The 18,206-nt window shown below is 40.7% G+C and overlaps 2 protein-coding genes across 7 annotated transcripts in view; one reads left to right on the top strand and one right to left on the bottom strand.

Moving 5' to 3' along the window:
• ENTPD5 (ectonucleoside triphosphate diphosphohydrolase 5 (inactive)) overlaps nt 1-6,925 on the bottom strand; it is a 27,559-nt gene extending 20,634 nt beyond the window's left edge. For 5 of the 6 annotated variants that reach the window (XR_014788993.1, XR_014788994.1, XM_084842820.1 and 2 more), the window contains exons 1-2: nt 6,877-6,925; nt 2,940-3,217 (exon numbers count right to left, since the gene is read on the bottom strand). Coding sequence is in view for 4 of the 6 variants with exons in the window: in XM_084842820.1 (XP_084698946.1) it covers nt 2,940-3,156 (217 nt within the window). In the remaining 2 variants the exon portion in view is untranslated. Of the gene's footprint in view, nt 1-2,939; nt 3,218-6,582 lie in introns of all 6 variants that reach the window. The other variant, XM_084842804.1, reaches the window with a different exon arrangement.
• On the top strand, nt 6,653-18,206 carry BBOF1 (basal body orientation factor 1). The gene is made up of 11 exons (XM_084842727.1): nt 6,653-7,102; nt 7,237-7,501; nt 8,366-8,431; nt 9,205-9,348; nt 9,986-10,066; nt 10,665-10,735; nt 10,989-11,133; nt 11,833-12,326; nt 13,927-14,031; nt 14,768-14,836; nt 17,748-18,206. Exons 1-11 carry the CDS (start codon nt 6,726-6,728, stop codon nt 17,869-17,871), a joined length of 1,941 nt encoding a protein of 646 aa, XP_084698853.1. The 5' UTR covers nt 6,653-6,725; the 3' UTR covers nt 17,872-18,206.

Raw genomic sequence — 18,206 nt, 5'->3', positions numbered from 1 at the left:
GTGCACACAATTCTTTGTAACACAGGTCTTCTGGGTAGGTGGTTCCCTATCACACACACTGTTTTCCTAGGAGGATGCAAAGTTATCTCTGAGGAGAAAGAGATGCTTATGAGGACATGCCTTTGCTAATATATGCCACTTACATGTTCTGTACATGATATCAGTGGCTTTCTGCAGGATGCAAGTATGGTAAGTTTGGAACTATAGACTGTATCCCTTAGTTCATCCATCAAGAGAGTCATTTCTCTCTTTTATTAACAATGAACTCAAGCTTGTGGGCAGTTGTCTGTTTTCCTGTATGTCTCTGTACATCTGTTTCCTGAAGGTTGACCCCTAAGAGAAATGTCTGGATCCTCCACCCTGAAGGATGTTAGCCACCAACATACACACCTATACAGATTCTGAAAAGGGAAAGCAAAGTAGGATATTTAAAAACAGCAGAAGAACAATAAACACGGCAAACATGTCTGATTATACATTTTCTTATAATTTTACTTGCTTTTTAGCATTGAATAGCTTCAGGAATGGGAGTTTAGCACACTTTTTTATTGGTAGTCAGTGAAATTCACCAATTTCACAGGACAGCCATTTAAAACATCATTATTTCTCCCACTCAGTAAATGTTTAGAATGGGCCATTGTGATTTTGGTTTTTGAATGTGCAGCCAGACTGACATTTTGCTGCATTATCTGTTACTGATGGTAATGCAAGGAGGAGGTTCAGTGCCATGCAGCATCCTATGGTCCATCAGCCTTTGTTCCTGATTAACGAATTGTTCCTTTGTTCCTTTTGTTGTGTTTTTTGGTAAGTGACAAAATATAGTGTTCACATTTAAGTAAGAACAAGCCTTCCTGCTTATCTGGTTAAAAGCCTCATGCTATCCCTCTTTCTGGGCATTATGCTGCCTCTCCTTTATTACTGGAGCCTTTATTACACCCCCACCTGCTCCCATGAATTTGTACCACTGTGTTCATTCATCAAGACACGATGTTAGATTCATCTGCTAATTCCCTTTTATGCAGAAGCAAAATACTGTAATTTCATGATACCAAAATCCTTCCTTCACTTCTTTCTGGGGGATATTTTTCAGCACATTGCATTCGCTTTCTCCAGATGGTGGTAGTGCATGGATGCAATTGTGCAATTTCATTATTATTTTAGGAAAGGAAATTGTGCACTCTGCATATCCAGAAGTGACAAGTACTGGGATAATACAGGCCATAATTTAATGAAATGCAATAAAGCAAGCTGATATGGGCACCGCCAAAAAACCAAAGGAAGGAGCTGAAAACATTATGTAACATTTTATTTATTTATTTATTTCATTTCTATACTGCCCAATAGCTGAAGCTCTCTGGGCGGTTCATAAAAATTAAAACCAAACGGCACACAATAAAACAATATAAAATATATAGAACATTAAAACCACAATATAACAATAAGGTAAAGGTAAAGGTGTCCCCAACCAGTCGTGTCCGACTCTAGGGTGCGGTGCTCATCCCCGTTTCTAAGCCGAAGAGCCAGTGCTGTCCGAAGACGCTTCCGTGGTCATGTGGCCGGCATGACTGAACACCGAGGTGCACGGAACGCTGTTACCTTTCCCGCCGAGGCGGTACCTATTTATCTACTTGCAATTTCTTGCTTTCAAACTGCTAGGTTGGCAGGAGCTGGGACTGAAGACGGGAGCTCACTCCGTCACGTGGCACGCGGGTCTTGAACTGCTGACCTGCCGACCTTCCAGTCTGCAGTTCAGCGTCTTAACCACTAAGCCACTGTGGCCCTAATATAACAATACAACCACAATAAAACCTAGCAGCAGTGCAGGAATTTAAAATACAGATTTAAAACAGCAAAGCTAAAAGTCTAGAAAGCTAAAATGCTAAAATGCCTGGGAAAATAAAAAGGTCTTCACCTGGTGCCAAAAGGAATACAATGTAGGTAGCCAGGTGAACCTCACTAGGGAGCTCATTCCACAGCCAGGGTGCCACAGCAGAAAAAGCCCTCCTAGTAGCCACCCGCCTCACTTCCTTTGGCAGGGGCTCATGGAGAAGGGCCGCTGAGGATGATCTTAAGGTCTGGGCAGGCACATATGGGAGGAGGCGATCCTTCAGATAACCTGGCCCCAAGCCATTAAGGGCTTTAAATGTTAATACCGGCACTTTGAAGCGGGCCTGGAAATGGAATGGCAGCCCGTGCAGCTGAAAAAGTACTGGTGTAATATCAGCTCGCTGGCCACTCCCTGTTAACAATCTTGCTGCCCTATTTTGGACCAGCTGAAGTTTCCGGAAAATTATTCCCTGGAAAATTATCCTTCCCTCTTTTTCCAGTCATCCATCTTATGAAACAAGGGCACCTTCTAAGTTAGAAAACATCCTTTCCTTTTCTGCCAAGACCAGTTTTAAGAAAATGTATTTGTTGTGTTTTTCCTAGCAATTGTTTTCCTAACAATACACTTCAGAAGTTGAATATAATAGATGGGGCAGAGCTATGTCTCACTCTGCTACCAGGTTTCCATCTTCGTCTGCTTCTGAGTTTTTCACACACACACCCCCCGGTATTTTTCATGAGAAAATCACCAATTTGCCTTATCCTTTAAATCAGAACCCTTAAAGAAGCACGATGATTAGGCAGCCCAACTGAACCACAAAAAACTTTATTTAGAAAGAGAAGTAAGCTTGAACAAACTGATGAAAAGTGAATGAAAACAGGAATCAAACCAGATAGAAGCTACGAGAAATAAAGGCTTATGAATGCCTATCATTAAAACACTCCAGCTTTCAGAATTAATTTTTAATGCTGACGTTAGTTTTCTTGCTTTTGGATGATGAACAAGGGGACTGATGTCAGAATTAGCCAAGGCTTACAATAAATAATCTGAGTGTCCCCATGGCATGTTCGTAAGAATCACATCTGATCAGAACCTTCCCATATAATCTTACCTGAGCTTCTCTGTATGAAGGTGTAAATGTGAATTCGTGTCCCTGTACTTCCTGCATCAAACATGATGCCATAAAAAACTTCCACAGTGGCATTGGCAGGACACTTCTTAGGTGGGAAGAGGTCTTGAAACCAAATCTCTGGGTTCGGATGAGAAACTATGCAGTAAATGGAGGAAAGCGCAAATATGGCAATGGCTGTGACGCAGGAAAGTGCCATGATACTTGGGAGCCTTAGGTTGCTGCTGTTCAAATCAGGACTTCCAGAATTGCAGAAGTTCCTGGAGAAAGAATTATGAACCAAGGGAATCATTAGTCAAATCTTACTTAAAGGAGCTTTGCAACACAGAACCCTCCCGTATCATAAAAAGCCAGACTGGCTACAGAGATAGGAACAACCACCACACTTCATGCTACAAATGCTCCAGGAATTTGATGGTCACAGTTTAAGGCTGCTCCTTTTGATTTCTATAGAACAATTAAAAATGCCATACACATGTCAATAAATTTGCTCTCTCACCCTTACAAAGGATCTAGCTCTACAACTTCAAAATAATTTGGAATTCAGCATTGTTAATAAATTAAGTTATAACGAATATATTAATTCAGCTAAACTGTGATCAGGCCAAGACTTCTGTGTCATGACTGTCACACTGGGCAGGCACAGAACACAAATGTTATTCAAAGCAATAGACAATGAGAATCTCATCTGCTGTGATGGCACTGCTTAGAGAGATGATTATACAGGCAAAGAGACCACAGCTACCAACAGATGTGTTTAGTTTCAGTGTCCTCCCCTTGTATCCAATTTATCTCTGAGGATTATTCTTGCTTTGTGGATTTTACTTCCAAATCAGATGCAAATAATTTTTAGACTGAACTTCCCCGTCAATACTGTGTCTGGTTATCGCACCATCAGCATCCCGCAAGATCCCAGAAAGTAGATAACATTCAAAGAAGGAAAGATAATGAAATGTACAAAAGGTCATACTCATTCCCATATTAAATTATTGCCTCAAAGAAAAATCTAGCGCCCCTTCTGCCCAGCTCAGTGAATTCACAAGAGAGAAATTATGCTGAAATATCAAACTCAATCAAATGACTTAAAGAACAGATGACAGTTCTCTGACTATGTTTGCATTAGACCATTGTGGCAGGAGCAACTGCATTAAATTTCTCCCCCATGATAATGGGGGAAATTAATATTCCTGTTGTTTATTTCCAAGGTGCCTAAATAATGTGAAGTCAGGACCTCCCATCACTGTACAGGTTTCTGTTCATAACCAAAACACAAAACATTTGACAATAAATTCCATCTCTTCCCCCACTCAATATCCTAGTTCTTCCTGCTGCATCAATTTGTTCTACCCTGTTGATAACCTTCCATATTCATAGGGATGTGTCTTCCTTGCTTGTTCCTAGCTCAGATTCTTGTCTGTTCTTAGCTCTGGCATGATCAGTCTAATTTATCATAATCCTCAAAGTCTGCTTTATACACCAGTCTTTCAGCACTATATTTTATCCTCACCACCTGCACACCAGCCTACTGATTATCTTTATCCACTGACAAGTAATCAGTACTTGGCATCTGAGTCCATAATCACTAGACACTTCACCTGCTTCTGCGTCCACTCTCCTACTCCTATTTCAATTTGCTGCCCCTCTCACACAGAGACCTCATCTGTCCTTTGCCTTTTGTTCCATTTCCCTCCCCTTCCATAGCTCCAGACTCTAATGCTGAACGTTCACACCTAGCTACAGACAACCTAAAGGGAACCTTTAAGTCTCCCTCAGAAGCAATGTCCTTTCCCACTTCAATTCAAACAAATCAGTTTTGTCCCTAGAGCAGGAAGACATACTCCTGAAGAGTAATATGGCTATCAACTTGTCCACTTAATGAAAAATTGGGCCAAGAACCAGTCTGCTGAAATTTATCATCTATATACATGGGGGGCAGGGGGGCATAACAGCATCTGTGCTATATTTCGCCAAAATAAAAAGGTAAAATTATGGTCTGACAGCCTTAAACCTAAACCTTAGATTTTTAATGCACATTCCAAGCCACATGACGCTTACAGAAAGCATTTTTAACTGAATCCTGAATTTTATTTAATTTCTATTCAACCTATTAAAAATAAAGATGGTTTACAGCAATAAAAACACAATGGCTTGATAATCTAAACCAAATTATAACTAAGTTTAAAAAGCAGCAGCAGTTGAAATCCATTACTCAACTTTATCAATAGACAGCACAATTCTGAGAGAATATGCATATCAACATCTCTGTAAATGTGCTGCTGTGTTTTGCAACCAACTGTAGTTTCCCCAGCAGGATATGAAAATAGTCAAACTTTGAGTGAAATAAAGGCGCAGATTCATGGAACTGGAGCCATAACAAGGAATAAACCAGTGTAGGACAGTAGTATCAACAGAACAAGCTAAAAATGGAAGGAAAAATACAAAACAGTGTAGATCAGTATTTCCTAGAAAAGCTGGAATTTTTAAAAAACAAACATTGTCCTGCACCATTTTAAAATTTTCCTCCTTTTTAAAGGCACAATAAGAACTAAAGTAGCCTGATGTGCACTACAGTTTTACTTTAACCAAGCCTTCACAGAAGTTCTGGCCTCATTCAAATAATATAGTAACTAAGACCATGTACAGATTTCACAGTTCAGATTTCCTTGCCAAGTACAGAGCCTGCTATCAAGCATGGAATTTGGCATGAATAGAAAAACAACTAAACAGCACAATCCTAAGAATGTTTACTCAGAAGTATGTCCCAGTTAGTTTCTCTTTCTCAGCCTAACACATTACACAAATGTTTGAAGAATAAAATGGGAGTTGATGGGGAAGTAGACCCAGAATCATTTATGCCATTCTATGCTCTTTCACACAACCTTCTAATCCCCATACCCTATAATAAATGAAGTATAAGTATGCATCACTGAAATAAATAAATTTGATTGTAGCCTTGCTCCCCATAACTTTATCCAAAAAGTTAAAATTTAGGCAGCTTCATTCTATTCCAAGGTTACTTCAAAGCAATTTAACTAGCGAAGCAGCTGTGAAAAAAGTCACTATGTCTGCACTTACCTCTTTCTTGGTTTCATTTGCAACTAAAAAGATTAATCTATTAATCATGCAAGCAAGAAAGCATCATGTTACATTCCAAGCTGGCCACTGGCCACGAACCTGGGTTTATCATTTATCTAATGCAAACAAGAAAATCTGTCCAGCTTGGGTTTGTTTTGCACCAGGGAAGTTCAAGGGGCACATTTCAGGCAGGAAAAGGCTCCACCGAGCATACTACTGAATCAGAAAATGATTTACCAAGTTGAACATTCATTGTGACAAAGGGCACAAAGTCAACTCATGACGACTAAGGGAAAATAGAGAAGCACGTTTGGTTCATCCTCAGGTCCAGTTGGCACTGCACTAGTTAACCAATAGACGTTGCTACCTGAAAAGTGTTACACCAAAGCATCCCTCACACACTGCGCCACAATTCCCAGAGGCACTGGCATAACTAGAATGTGAGATTAAAGGCAATATTCTATATTCTTTTCAGGACTAACGCATATAACCAAACCAATTCGTAGGTAGCGAAATGACATGTGGTTTTTTACTGACGCTGGTCAGCTACCTGGTTAAAAAACCCGGTGAAATGGCGGCAACGATTTCCGCTTGCTTCTATGCAATAGCCTGAAGAAGAAAAGTCTCGGGGGGGCGGGGACATGCGTGTCAAGGTTGCATATAATTGAGCTCTATGGAGCAGCGACCCAGCAAATGGAATCAAAGCTATGCCAGGAACGCTTGAGAGGCCAAACACCGAGCCAAGATTGCACAGAAAGGCAGGCACGAGGGAACTCGACCCCCGGCCCCGAGGGAGGGAAGGCCACTTCAACGCCCTCCCACGACCAGTCAGTCCCCCACTCACCGCCTTCGCAAAGCCCTCCCGTTTCCACATCTCGCCGGTGCCGCGTGTCACGTCAACACATTGCGCGTTACGTCACGGGCGCACCCTTTCTTCCTCACTTTTCCGCGACGCTTGGTTTCCATAGTAACGCGTCGCCTCGCGAAATAAAAACAAACAGCGGAGGCGAGGGGCCTTTCAACATGAAGGGGAAGGGGAAGGGGAAGGGGAAAGGCGCGAAGGGAGGGAAGTAGGTAACCGGGATGTGGGTGGGCAGGGAAGCGGGCATGGGGCGCGGGCAAGCTGCCAAGCCCACCCCACCCCCGGACACCATCACCCCAACCTTTGACCCTTCACTCGTGCGGTATTGTTCCCCTCCCGCAGGGGGAAGAAAGGCGGCGGCGGGGCCGGGAAGGGGGAGTCGAAGACCTTGAAAGAGGAGGCGGAGGCGGACAGGGCTAAAGCCGCGGCGGCGCTATGGGAGGCCAGGCTAGAGGTAACGGAGATCTCCCGCAAAGAATACCGCGAGGCCGCCCGCCGCCTCGCCCGGAACAACGAAGAGATGGAGCGGCAGCAGCGGCGGCTGGAAAAAGACACAGTCGACGTGATCAGCTTCCTCAAGAAGCAGGACGCGGAGAAGGAAGAGTTGGTAGGTACGGAACACTGTCGCTTGGTTAGCCAGCCTTTGTAGAGTTGCCACCTTTTAAGGTAGCAAACTAAGATCTGTCCGACAAAACTAATCGGACATCAAAGATTAGTTTGTGTATTTAAAGCTTAATCATGGTTGTCTGGTTACATGGTTTCAATTATTAGCTACAAAATGGAGAAACTGATCACTGTTGCCTAATGGAGATGTACTGCACCTCACAATGAAGAAATGATCTAGAAGGAATTTCAGGGCATTGGCCACTACTAGACTCCTTTGTCACCATTTTCAAGGGGAAAAATAACCTCATCTCAGTAGGGAAGAGTTTCTCCCCAATACCTTTTAGCCACACTTTCCTTGCTGTTGAACACCACCTTTGCCAAAATTATTATCCCCTCGTTTTCCACCAAGCTTCCCAAAAAGTATTGATATGGAATGCTGTTGTATCTGTTCACTATTAAACTTACATTTTCTTCGCCATTTAACAGTCTAGACTTCCAGTCCACCCATGGCAGAATTAGACTGCAGTCTTTCAGATACCACCACCCACCCTGTAGCATGGTGGTATCTGAAAGGGCTCACATAGTGGTGCTTGCAAACTTGGGGCATCTGTGCAAAGTATGTCTTTCTCAAAACTAATAACATCAGGAACCCCTCCTCTAGCTCCTGGAATTAAGTGAAAGTATTTTCAAGTCAGAAGGCAGGTCTTTCAACTGAGCTTGTGGAGAAATTAACCCTATGTGGAGTGCCCTTCCCTCAGCAGTGAGTTGGTTTGGACAGAGTCTAAGATGCAATTACTGAAGTTTTCGAGCTGCTGACAGACGGGAATGATTGGGTTCTCTCTTTATTTTGTTTTTTAATATGTAGATTGAGAAGCTGAAGCAGCGGGTTATCGAGTTGAAGGAAAAGGCCAAAGAGGAGAGTGAACAAGTGGTGAATGGACATTTCTTCTGACAGTTTTGGTAACATGGGGCGTTGAAGATAGGCTAAACACATCTTGGGTGTTGGGCCTCACAAATAAACATGCTAGACAAGACTATTTCACAGTAAAGATATTAGACCTTATCTTTTCTAATGATCCTACTCTAGCCCCTTATGGCAACTGTGGGCAACTTGTGGCCATCCAGATGTTTTAGTTTACAACTGCCATCATCCCTCACCATTGTCTATGCTGGCTAAGGCTGTTGAGAGTTGTAGACCAAAACATCTGGAGGCCAAGTATTTGTTCACCCATGCCTTTCGTTGTGACTAGATCCATAACTATTCTCTTGTGTTTTTTGTTTTACTAGGAAAAATGGGAAAGTGAGGCAATAAACCAAAGCTGCACACTTACTTGGGACTAAGTTCCATTCAACTCAGTGAGATTTACTTCTGAATAAACACCTAGAATCAGGCAGTAAAAGAGATGGCGTTCTCACCACTAGTTGGTTCATACAATCAGAGGTAGAACTGTCTAGGAACTGATATAGTATTATTTGGTTCAAAAAAGCCCTTATTTTGAAGCTTCATTTTGTTAATACTTATTTTAGCCTTTTAGTAATAGCTTTTCTCTCGTGATGGCCTTTTATGTTAATTGCTTTTAGGCATGCTGCATGTCAAGCTGATACTAAAGCAATGTGTTCATTTGCCAGAGTTTTTTGTAACGATTTTTTCCCTACCAATGCCTCTTAGTTCTTTTCCTCTTGCTAAAAATTTCTGATTTACAGGCAGAACAATTTGCAAAACAGCTGGAGGAAATGGAGGAGAAATTCCACAAAAAGGCCAAAGAAATTGGCCTAATTCAAATTGAGCTGAAAATGATAAAGGAATTTCGCAAAAAGAAAGCACTTTTGGAAAAAGAACTTGAGGATGTGAGTTTATTATTAACATCTATTAACTATTAGAAGGGACCTGTTCACTTCGTGTAGCCAATCCCTATGTAAGGCTGCCAAGGTGTGACTTGCAAAACTGAAATGGAGTTTTGAGACATGGGATCAGAATTAATTTCGAACTAGAATAGGACAGGAAGTTACTATTTTTCTTAGATTTTAGCACGATAATTGTTTGCATTTATAGCTGGATAACACTGATTTTCAGATACGTATAAAAATAAGGTATATGTTGCATCATATAAGATATAATGTGGATTTCAACATTGATCTCTTCAAGAACTGGGTACAGTAGATTTTGGACGGTACACCTATCTGAGGAAGAGGAAAAGCTATGTCAAATGGGACATTGTATGTAAGGGTCTGTACTGTGTTTTAAACAGTGCTCACAGAGTGCACATTAGCAAACTTGAAAATATGTGATAAAATGGGAACAGCTAGACTATATAAAAGATGGTGAGCCACAGTGAATGCAAAACTGACAAATGAGAGAATAATTTATAGGTGTGGGAAGTGCTGCAGTGAGTTGGGGACCTGTGTGGTACCTTTCTAGGAAGTTTCATTTCAGGCAGTCCTCTAGATTGCTAAAATAATCATTAAGTACTTCTTAAAATCCTAGCTAAAAGATACACTGGATATCACAAAAAAAGAACATCAGGAAACAATCTGCATGTTGGAGAGAAAGTTCCTTGAAGAAAAGGTACAGTGCTTTGGAAATAGTAGATATGCTTCTTCAGCATGCTTGATCCCGGTTTGTTTCAGTCTATACTAGTTTCCCACCAGTCCAGGCTGTTTGCTTCAGCCTGCACTGGTTTCCCACCAGTCCATATAGTTTTGGGAAGTAACTTTGGCCTTGCAGTCTGTGCGCAGGTGGCTTTCTGTAGTAACTAGTTTTGAGTGAAGAAGGTACTACCTCTTCTAGGAACACTTCTGTTGCTCCTGGTTATACACAACTCAGAACCACCTGGATATGTATTGAATAAAGAAATAAGAGGTATTGTACTGATCCATATTTGTGATGCTTTGCCCGTTACCTCTATTCCCCCTGCCCCCGCCCCCCAGCAATAATTAAACAGATAGGTAACAGCTTTTGAGGGGAAGTACTGGATCTAGGAATCTTTGCTATCTATATCAGCTTTGAACCTCAACATTCATGCTTTATTCCTTTTGTAATTTTCTAGAAGGCAGAGAAGTAGCAACAGTTTCTCCACATCCTTTTGAAATCTGAACACTATTTTGTGCCTGACCTTAATTCCAAGATCTCTCTTTTCTTATACTACTATCTCTTTTTCTTTCAGCAACGCCTAGAAAGAGAAGCAGAGAAAAAGATTATAATGCTGGCAGAAAGGGCCCACCATGAAGCTATTGTGTAAGACTTACCTGATTTCTCTGTTCCTTCTTCATGAAGAAGATGCTAAAATACAGTTAATTCTAGGAAATCCACATGGGTTCTTCATTTCTGATAAGTAAATAAGATGCTGGACCGAAAGTAGTCTTACCACGTCCATGAATGCTATCTCCATCAGCTCATTTTGGATCCACTGTTTGTGCACTATAAAATGTTGCAATTAATACAGGATGTTTGTGATGTCAACTGCTGAATTGTCTTTGCCCTTATTCAGGCAGTTGGACAATGCTGGAAAAGCGGTTTTTACAGAGAATATTCGTCTTCATGAGGCTCTTGGATATCATATGAAGGAAACAGAAGAGTTACAAAAAATCAAGCAAAAATTGGAAGAGGACAATGCCTTTCTCTTGCAGGAGAAGGTTCTTGTTATGATTTCTTCCCTTTTTCATTCTTGCATAAAGATCTTGAAATCATATTTGGGCAGGTTCATTAGAACTAGTACCTCTCCACAGAGAGAGAGATGTCAAAAATGCTGACATTTGGAGGTGTCTTGGAAAGCTGAGGCTCTTACTCTGTTCTGTAAGTGGAAAGGCTTTTTTTATAGAAGAGTATCTCAAAAACCTACTGATTACAATGTTCTATATTTTTGTTTTTATTATTTGTAGATTCTGAAACATATGGCTTAAGAATTAGTTCAATCCCATCAGTATTGTGGAAGACCTAGATTTAAAAGATAAATTGACATTGATTTCAATTGAGCACTCTCTATTTCAGTTACCTATTGACTAGAAGGAAAGCTATTATAGTTTCACTCCAAAATACAAATATTCACTAGTCTGACATATTAACTGGAATGAAAAGCCAACATTATGTTTCTTTTTACCAGATTCAGCATGAATAGAAAAGGCATGTCTGTGCAATCTGTCTATTTGAGGTTGGCAAATGTAATCAGGACAAATTTTAATTTACATTTTAGTTAATCTGCCAAAGAAAGCTGTTAAAGCTTGCAGTTTTATTAATATGTAGACAATTAAATAGTTATAATTGTCTGAAAGTTTTGTGGTGGGATAAACAGAATGTATCTCAAGAATATTACTTCTTGCTTGCTTTTTTTTAAGGAAACCAGTGACCTCTTAGTTCAGGAAAAGGTCCTGCAAGTTACTCAGCAGAAAGCACTAATCCAGGAGCTTCAAAACATGGTGAAAAAACTGGAAGCTGCTGTTAATCACATGGCCAGAGAATTTAAAACAGAAGTCGAAAATATACAGCAGAAGGCTTTGGTGCAGAACCAGGCAAGTCAAACAGAAATTGAAAAGTTGCAGCAGCTGCTGGAGATGAAAGAGAGAGAGATGAGCAGAGTGAAGAAATTGGCCAGGAACATCTTGGATGAAAGGACTGAAGTGGAGAAGTTCTTCTTAGATGCTCTGGAACAGGTGAAACAGGAGATTGTAACCAGCAGGAAGTGCTACAAGCAGGTGGCCCAAGCTGCATATCAGAGGAAAATGATGGCGGCATTTGCAGGCAAAGAGGAATACCCCAAAATCAGAACATTCAGTGACAATGTGCACAGCACAAACAGTGTGCAAATGGACCTTCTGGAAGCAGAGAAATGGTACATGTGATGGAATTGCAGAATTCTTTGTTTCTGATCACCTTGACTGCCAAGAATGGAAGCTGTGTGAAATAACAAATTTCAGCATGGAATGTCTTGGGATGGGGGAAAGAAATCATTCATGTACTAGCAGCACAAGATTAAGGAGATGCAGCATTGTCTGCTGCTTAAAAAAGGGCAAAATACAACTGAGAGCAATAATGAAATTCTTAAATAAAATGTTTTATGGGTGAACAGGAATATTCCAGATTACATCTGGAAACTTTAAGGCCCCAGTCAGCAACTATTCTTTAACAGTGGCCTATTTTCAACTGAACAAGGGCTAAAGAGTCATATTTGCTCTGTCCACTTAAATGTTGCCACACAAGCTGAGATACAGGCAAAGGGGTGTTTAACCCCCTTCTCCTCTGGAGTGCACAGCAGCAGAGGCTGTTAGGCAACATCTTTCCTTCTGCTCTTCACTACAATTTCCCTGTCTTGGTTTGTATAAGAGAGTGAGCAGTTGAGGTGCATAATAAAGGGAGGGCTCTGCCAAAGCCTCTCTAGCTGGTCATGCTGCAATAGGGGTGGCTTACTTTGCTTGAGACTTACCTTAGGAGAAAATGGTTGAGATTTGTAGTCGTGAGTGTTTGTTCTAAGGAACAGGGACTATGCTGGGAGCCTGATGAAAAATATTTGGGGGTTGGATTTTGCCTCTGAGCCTCCACTTGTCTATCCAGTCCTAATGCATAAATATACATGCTTCAGGATCTAAACCAAGAATGGTCTTACTGCATATTAGGAAGAGACTTTCCCTATGGATGAAGTATTCGTATCTAAAGTTTCATGTATATTACTGAAGTGTCTTGTACTAGCAGTGGTAAGGCCATGATTATAGTGAAGGCTATCTTTTTTTCTAATCCGAGGTGTTGATTGTACCCAATATCTCCCAGTTCAAAGTTCACAGTTTTCAATGTGTACTTTATTTTCTCATATATTGATAGCCCACTTAGTCTCTCTCTACATGGATGTTTTTCAAGGTATCTTAAGTGCTTTCATATTTGGACTCTGAGCGTGCTTCCCAATGGAGGGCTTTAAGTGCTACCGATTAGAAGGCATTGTGCAGCTATTCCATGTCTTGCTCCTTAAAGGATTATTGGTGGTAAGAAAAAAGATGGAAGAAGTGCTGGGAAAACACGGGAGGTTTACAAGTAGGAGGCAACATTGTTTGGACCCTTTGTCAAATGCCATGAATGACGCAGGCTCAATTATTTAATGGCTCAATAAAAGCCTCATCTGGAAATACCTTGAGTCCCTTAATATAATGGGATAGCCAAAACTGAATACAAGTATTCCATGTGAAATCTTACATACATAAAATACATTATTATATTTTTCTACCACATAAGTTAGAGACTGTTGAAATTTAGAATAACTTAATCATTTGTTCATTAAATAATACGTCATTGTAGGGTAATCTTTTCATCCAAGGTCATATAAGCAAGTGAAATCTGTAAAGCCAATTGTCTCTGAATATACTAAGGACTATTTTTCTGTGCCCAGATAACTGCAGATTTATGCTGGTATGCTGTGGATTACCTTATTCTTTCTTTTTCTGTAGGACAAATATTCAGAAGGGGAAGGTGGATATTTCTGAACTGACCTGGGAGCAGAAGGAGAGTGTACTGCGCTTACTCTTTGCAAAAATGAATGGCCTGAGATACCGGTAAAGTCCTGTTTGTTACAGTGAGCAAAAGTTGTAGAACTCTTAGGGTCCATCCAGTTGGTAGCTTCCCATTTCTCAGCTCAGTGCTTGAGTGCTAAACCAGAAGTGTGACAAACAGGACAGAACAAATCACCCTGTTTGGACATAACGACAACCCATCAGTTTAAAAACTGATGGGTCGTTGTGCACGAGTAGGCATGCTGCCTTCAGTACGCTCACCTCTTCTGCTTTAGCACCCAACCCACAATCAGTTCCTTTGTAGTTTGTGCACCATAATGAGCGAACCTGGACTGCTGGGTTGTTTAGGGACTAAAAAACTCGGCGGTTAACCCAACAACAAATAAAGGGTCTGATTGTGGGTTGTGTGATAAAGATGGGTTGTCGTTATGCGCAAACCAGGCTATGTGCAAATCAGATACCTTGAAAAAATATGGTACTTGTTTTTGTGAGTTGGGTGTGACTCCTGCAATATAGACAATTTGGCCCACACTAGTCACTGCCACCTACAGTGTGAACAGGCAGAAAATCAGCATGTGAAAATGATGTAGATACTTGTGGATTGAATGTGCTTTTATATTTAGGAGGGCTGGTCCAGAACAGGGAGCCTAAATTTAAGCGAAGGACAGGGTTTCTTTCATTTCACTCAACTCTCATAACAAGGAAACATTATAGGAATGGGGAAAATCATAGTACAGGTGCCACTAACTGAGGATTTCTCCTGTAATTTGTTTCGTAGGAGGTATAGTAAAGCTTTGGTTCCTATAACACCATCCAATTTTAATTTTGAAGAAACAAAGACATCTGGGTAAGAAATAACTAGATAAATGTAACTGTTATTCTTTTTCTAGCAATATTTGAGCACTTTGCAAGCTGAACACCCCTTCCATGGGATGATTTTTTTAAATTTTCTTCTGAGTCTGGATTAAGAAAGGTATTTATTTGCATGGTTGGCTGTGTACAGACAGTATTGAAAGAAGCAGCATGTTTAACTGTGGTTGCCTATAGTAAACATGCTCAGTTTTTCCACTCCAGTATCTTTAGTCTGACCAATTTTACACATTTCTATAGCAGTGAAAAGACAAATGTAGCTCTTGGCAGTATAACTAGCAGTCCCGTAATAACTGCATGTATGGCTGTTGCAGACGCATACTGAATAGACCTTAACATCCCTGGTAACTAAATAACACACACACAAGCCAGAGTAGTTTTCTAAAGCTTTCCTATTTTTAGTATGGTGGAGATTGTGTGTTTTTCCCCTACTACTTATGTAGAACAGGGCTGAAAATGGCCTGATTGTGCCCCTACCCCCTGGAAATTCCAAGTACCCATAATGTACCCTTTTCCTCTCTTGATGGGCATCTCTACCCCCTCCCCTATACATTAAATTGGCAATGTGAGAGCCACTGCAGCAGTTCCTTTCTGCAAAAGTGTTATCCAACGGTGATGTGTTGGCAGTTGGAAGGGGGCAACCGAAGGAGGCCTAGGTTCTGTCGCAAATCCACCAAAAGTGAAGGTAGAGGAAAAAGGGGAGAGACCTATAATTGTGCAGAGAGATGAGAGAACACTATGAAGTGGAGAGAGAAAAGGGGGCTAGCAGGACAGCATAAAAAGAGAACACTATATTGTTAGAACTGTAGCAAAATGCTTTTCCACAATTAACATAACATGGGGCCTGTTAATAAAAATGTGGATGTGTCTTCACAGTGATGAGTAATGCAGACCTGATGTGGGCCTTTAGAAAATAAAAACAATGAAAGGCTACTCTCTCCCATGCACCTATGTTCCACTATTTCAAGAACATGGTCTTTTTAAAAACCATTGTATGGTCCTCCTCCTCCAACAAACTGAAAAGTCCTTTTTCCCATCAGAGAAAATTTGGTTAGATCTTGAGCTGTTTGCAATCTAGTATAGTCATTTTCACCTCTTCATTGATGTTTATGGAGCTTGGGCAAGCCTAGGCTTCCCTCTACCGCTAAGTTTGTACAGTTATCAGGTATCATTACTAGATCAGGCCTAGTGCCACTACATCTGCACTTCTAGATATGTTTTGTTTGTGTATATTGTCCGTTCATGTGTTTTTTATGTAAATGGATTTTAATCTCTGTATATTGTATTTTTAATGTTTTTAATCTTTGTAAACTGCCCAGAGAGTTTTGGCTATTGGGCGGTATAGAAATGTAATAAAATAATAATATCATAATAATGGTGAAGGAACAGGTGCTCAATAGAAATTATAAGCCCAGTTCCCAATAACGCAGGTCTTTTAAAACCCTGGGTTGTTCTGAATGAAGCGGGAGTGAGCACATGTTGGTTCTCACCATCCAGTCGCTCCTGCTGCAGCTGGGTGGAGCTAAACAAACCAGGGTTACAACACGGGGTTGCCTCTCCAACAATCCAGTATACCAGGTTTGTGCATCACAGTCAACAAGCCGGGGCTGGGGAGTCCCTGCATTCTTCAGCTCCGCCTGACTGTAGTGGGAGCTATCAGGCAGTAAGAGCTAGCACACTCACTCGCTCCTGCTTTGTTCACAACAACCCAGGGTTTAAAAAAGACCTGCATTGTTGTGACTTGGAACTGGATCACAGTTTATCTGTCTAGATATTCTACTTTGCTGCCAGCCAGTGATGTTGCATTTAGTCCCTGCTTCTGCTATTGCATATGGTGGTATCTATCCTAAGAGCTATTTAGCTGCCCAGAAAACATCAGTACAACCCTGTTCTTATTGTTTGTATAATGGGGCATCATATGGCAAGCTAATGATCTGCCTCACTTGCTAGATATGATACAGCTTTAGTAGCACAAACTAGTGTCTCCTACTGTGGCATCTACAGTGAATTTTTTAGCACCAAGCTGTAAGTACTGGAGTTATATCCTTCAAGCCCTTAACTTAACAAAGGGCCTCTTATCTGTACTAACACATCTCTAAAGTGTTTGGCTTCAGGATTCCATCAAACAAGAAAGACATGCGCACAGCTTTCTATAGAACAAAACACAGCTTGTTCCTCTTTCTTCTAGGATATCGAGTGCCCAGATCATTTGGTGCTTGTACAAGGTCTCTTAAAGACCATGCACTTTTCTCACACAAGAGAAAGGGGGAGAAAGAAATCAGGGGAATACATAGTGTTTAGGTACGGGCTCGGTGCTTGTAAAAATTCTCTTACACTCATGGCATGTAATCTTTTTAAGGATCTTGCTTACATAAATAAGACAGTCTCCCATCATGTGAGGGAGGGGAACTGAAGTTAATTCATTCATTGCCTACTGAGAGCAAACTTCTGAGTAATAGTACTTGGAATTATTTGTATCAGTATGAATACATCTGCACTTAAACAGTGGTGCAGTTAAGGAGCTGTGATCATTGGAACTATCCATAATCTCTGTAGTATTTATATCCTTTGTAATACTTAAGTTACAATAATTACTTCTTCAACAGTTAGCTAATCTTCAGCCATAGCAGTTTTATCAATAAAGCTACGATTCACTCTCTAAGACCACATCCATAAAGAACTGAACACAACAGAAGTTTTCAGGAGACATTCTTTACGGGCAGCTCATAAAAGGGAACCTCCACAAGTGTGTGTCAGGACAGGAGCTACAACCTAAATATAATAAAGGATTGGGATAGTAGGTGTAAGATACAGAGGTCAATAGTTTACCTTATCTTGATGAATGTGCATGTCAGTGCTGACCTTTTCTTACTGTTTCCCCCTTACAGCACTGATGGTACTATTCCCATCTATGCTTTCATCACGCAGCAGGCACCACTGTCAGAGTCATCATCTCATAGAAGGTCATCAGTCCTTCCTGATATTCAGGTTATACCACCACAGCCAGAGTAAAATGGCTGTTAAATCATGAAACAACTGAAGTCATGAAGGCTTCTTTTTTTTACACTTCTTCCTGGGCCTCAAGTCTATAATGCTGCAGCTATGAAATCACATCCCTGTTTTGTACGCATCACAACTTATGACTTCAATTCTTCTTTCAAGTCTGCTTGGAAGATAACTGAATTCTTTTTTAAGAAAGAAAATTCACTGTCAGCTTTCTTAAAAAAAAATGGAAAATTATTCTTTGGCTACAGTCACCTTAATTTTTCACTTTAAAGAGTTTGTATCAGAGGACTGTGTGATCTTGCATTAAAAACATCTGAGTAAAATACATTCAAAGCTTGTAG

Source organism: Heloderma suspectum, chromosome 1 (genome assembly GCF_057233095.1).
Source record: "Heloderma suspectum isolate Gila_16-S chromosome 1, 16-S_ref, whole genome shotgun sequence".
In the NCBI taxonomy this organism is placed as follows: Eukaryota; Metazoa; Chordata; class Lepidosauria; order Squamata; family Helodermatidae; genus Heloderma; species Heloderma suspectum.
This window is presented reverse-complemented; position numbering and strand designations above follow the sequence as displayed.

What these genes read in the sequence shown, in the direction of transcription:
- BBOF1 (XM_084842727.1), top strand. Translation starts at nt 6,726, where the DNA reads ATGGAATCAAAGCTATGCCAGGAACGCTTGAGAGGCCAAACACCGAGC. An exon ending in TGGAAAAAGAACTTGAGGAT is followed by an intron (nt 9,349 to 9,985) that starts GTGAGTTTATTA and finishes TTAAAATCCTAG; the next exon opens with CTAAAAGATACACTGGATAT. An exon ending in GAAAGTTCCTTGAAGAAAAG is followed by an intron (nt 10,067 to 10,664) that starts GTACAGTGCTTT and finishes TTTTTCTTTCAG; the next exon opens with CAACGCCTAGAAAGAGAAGC.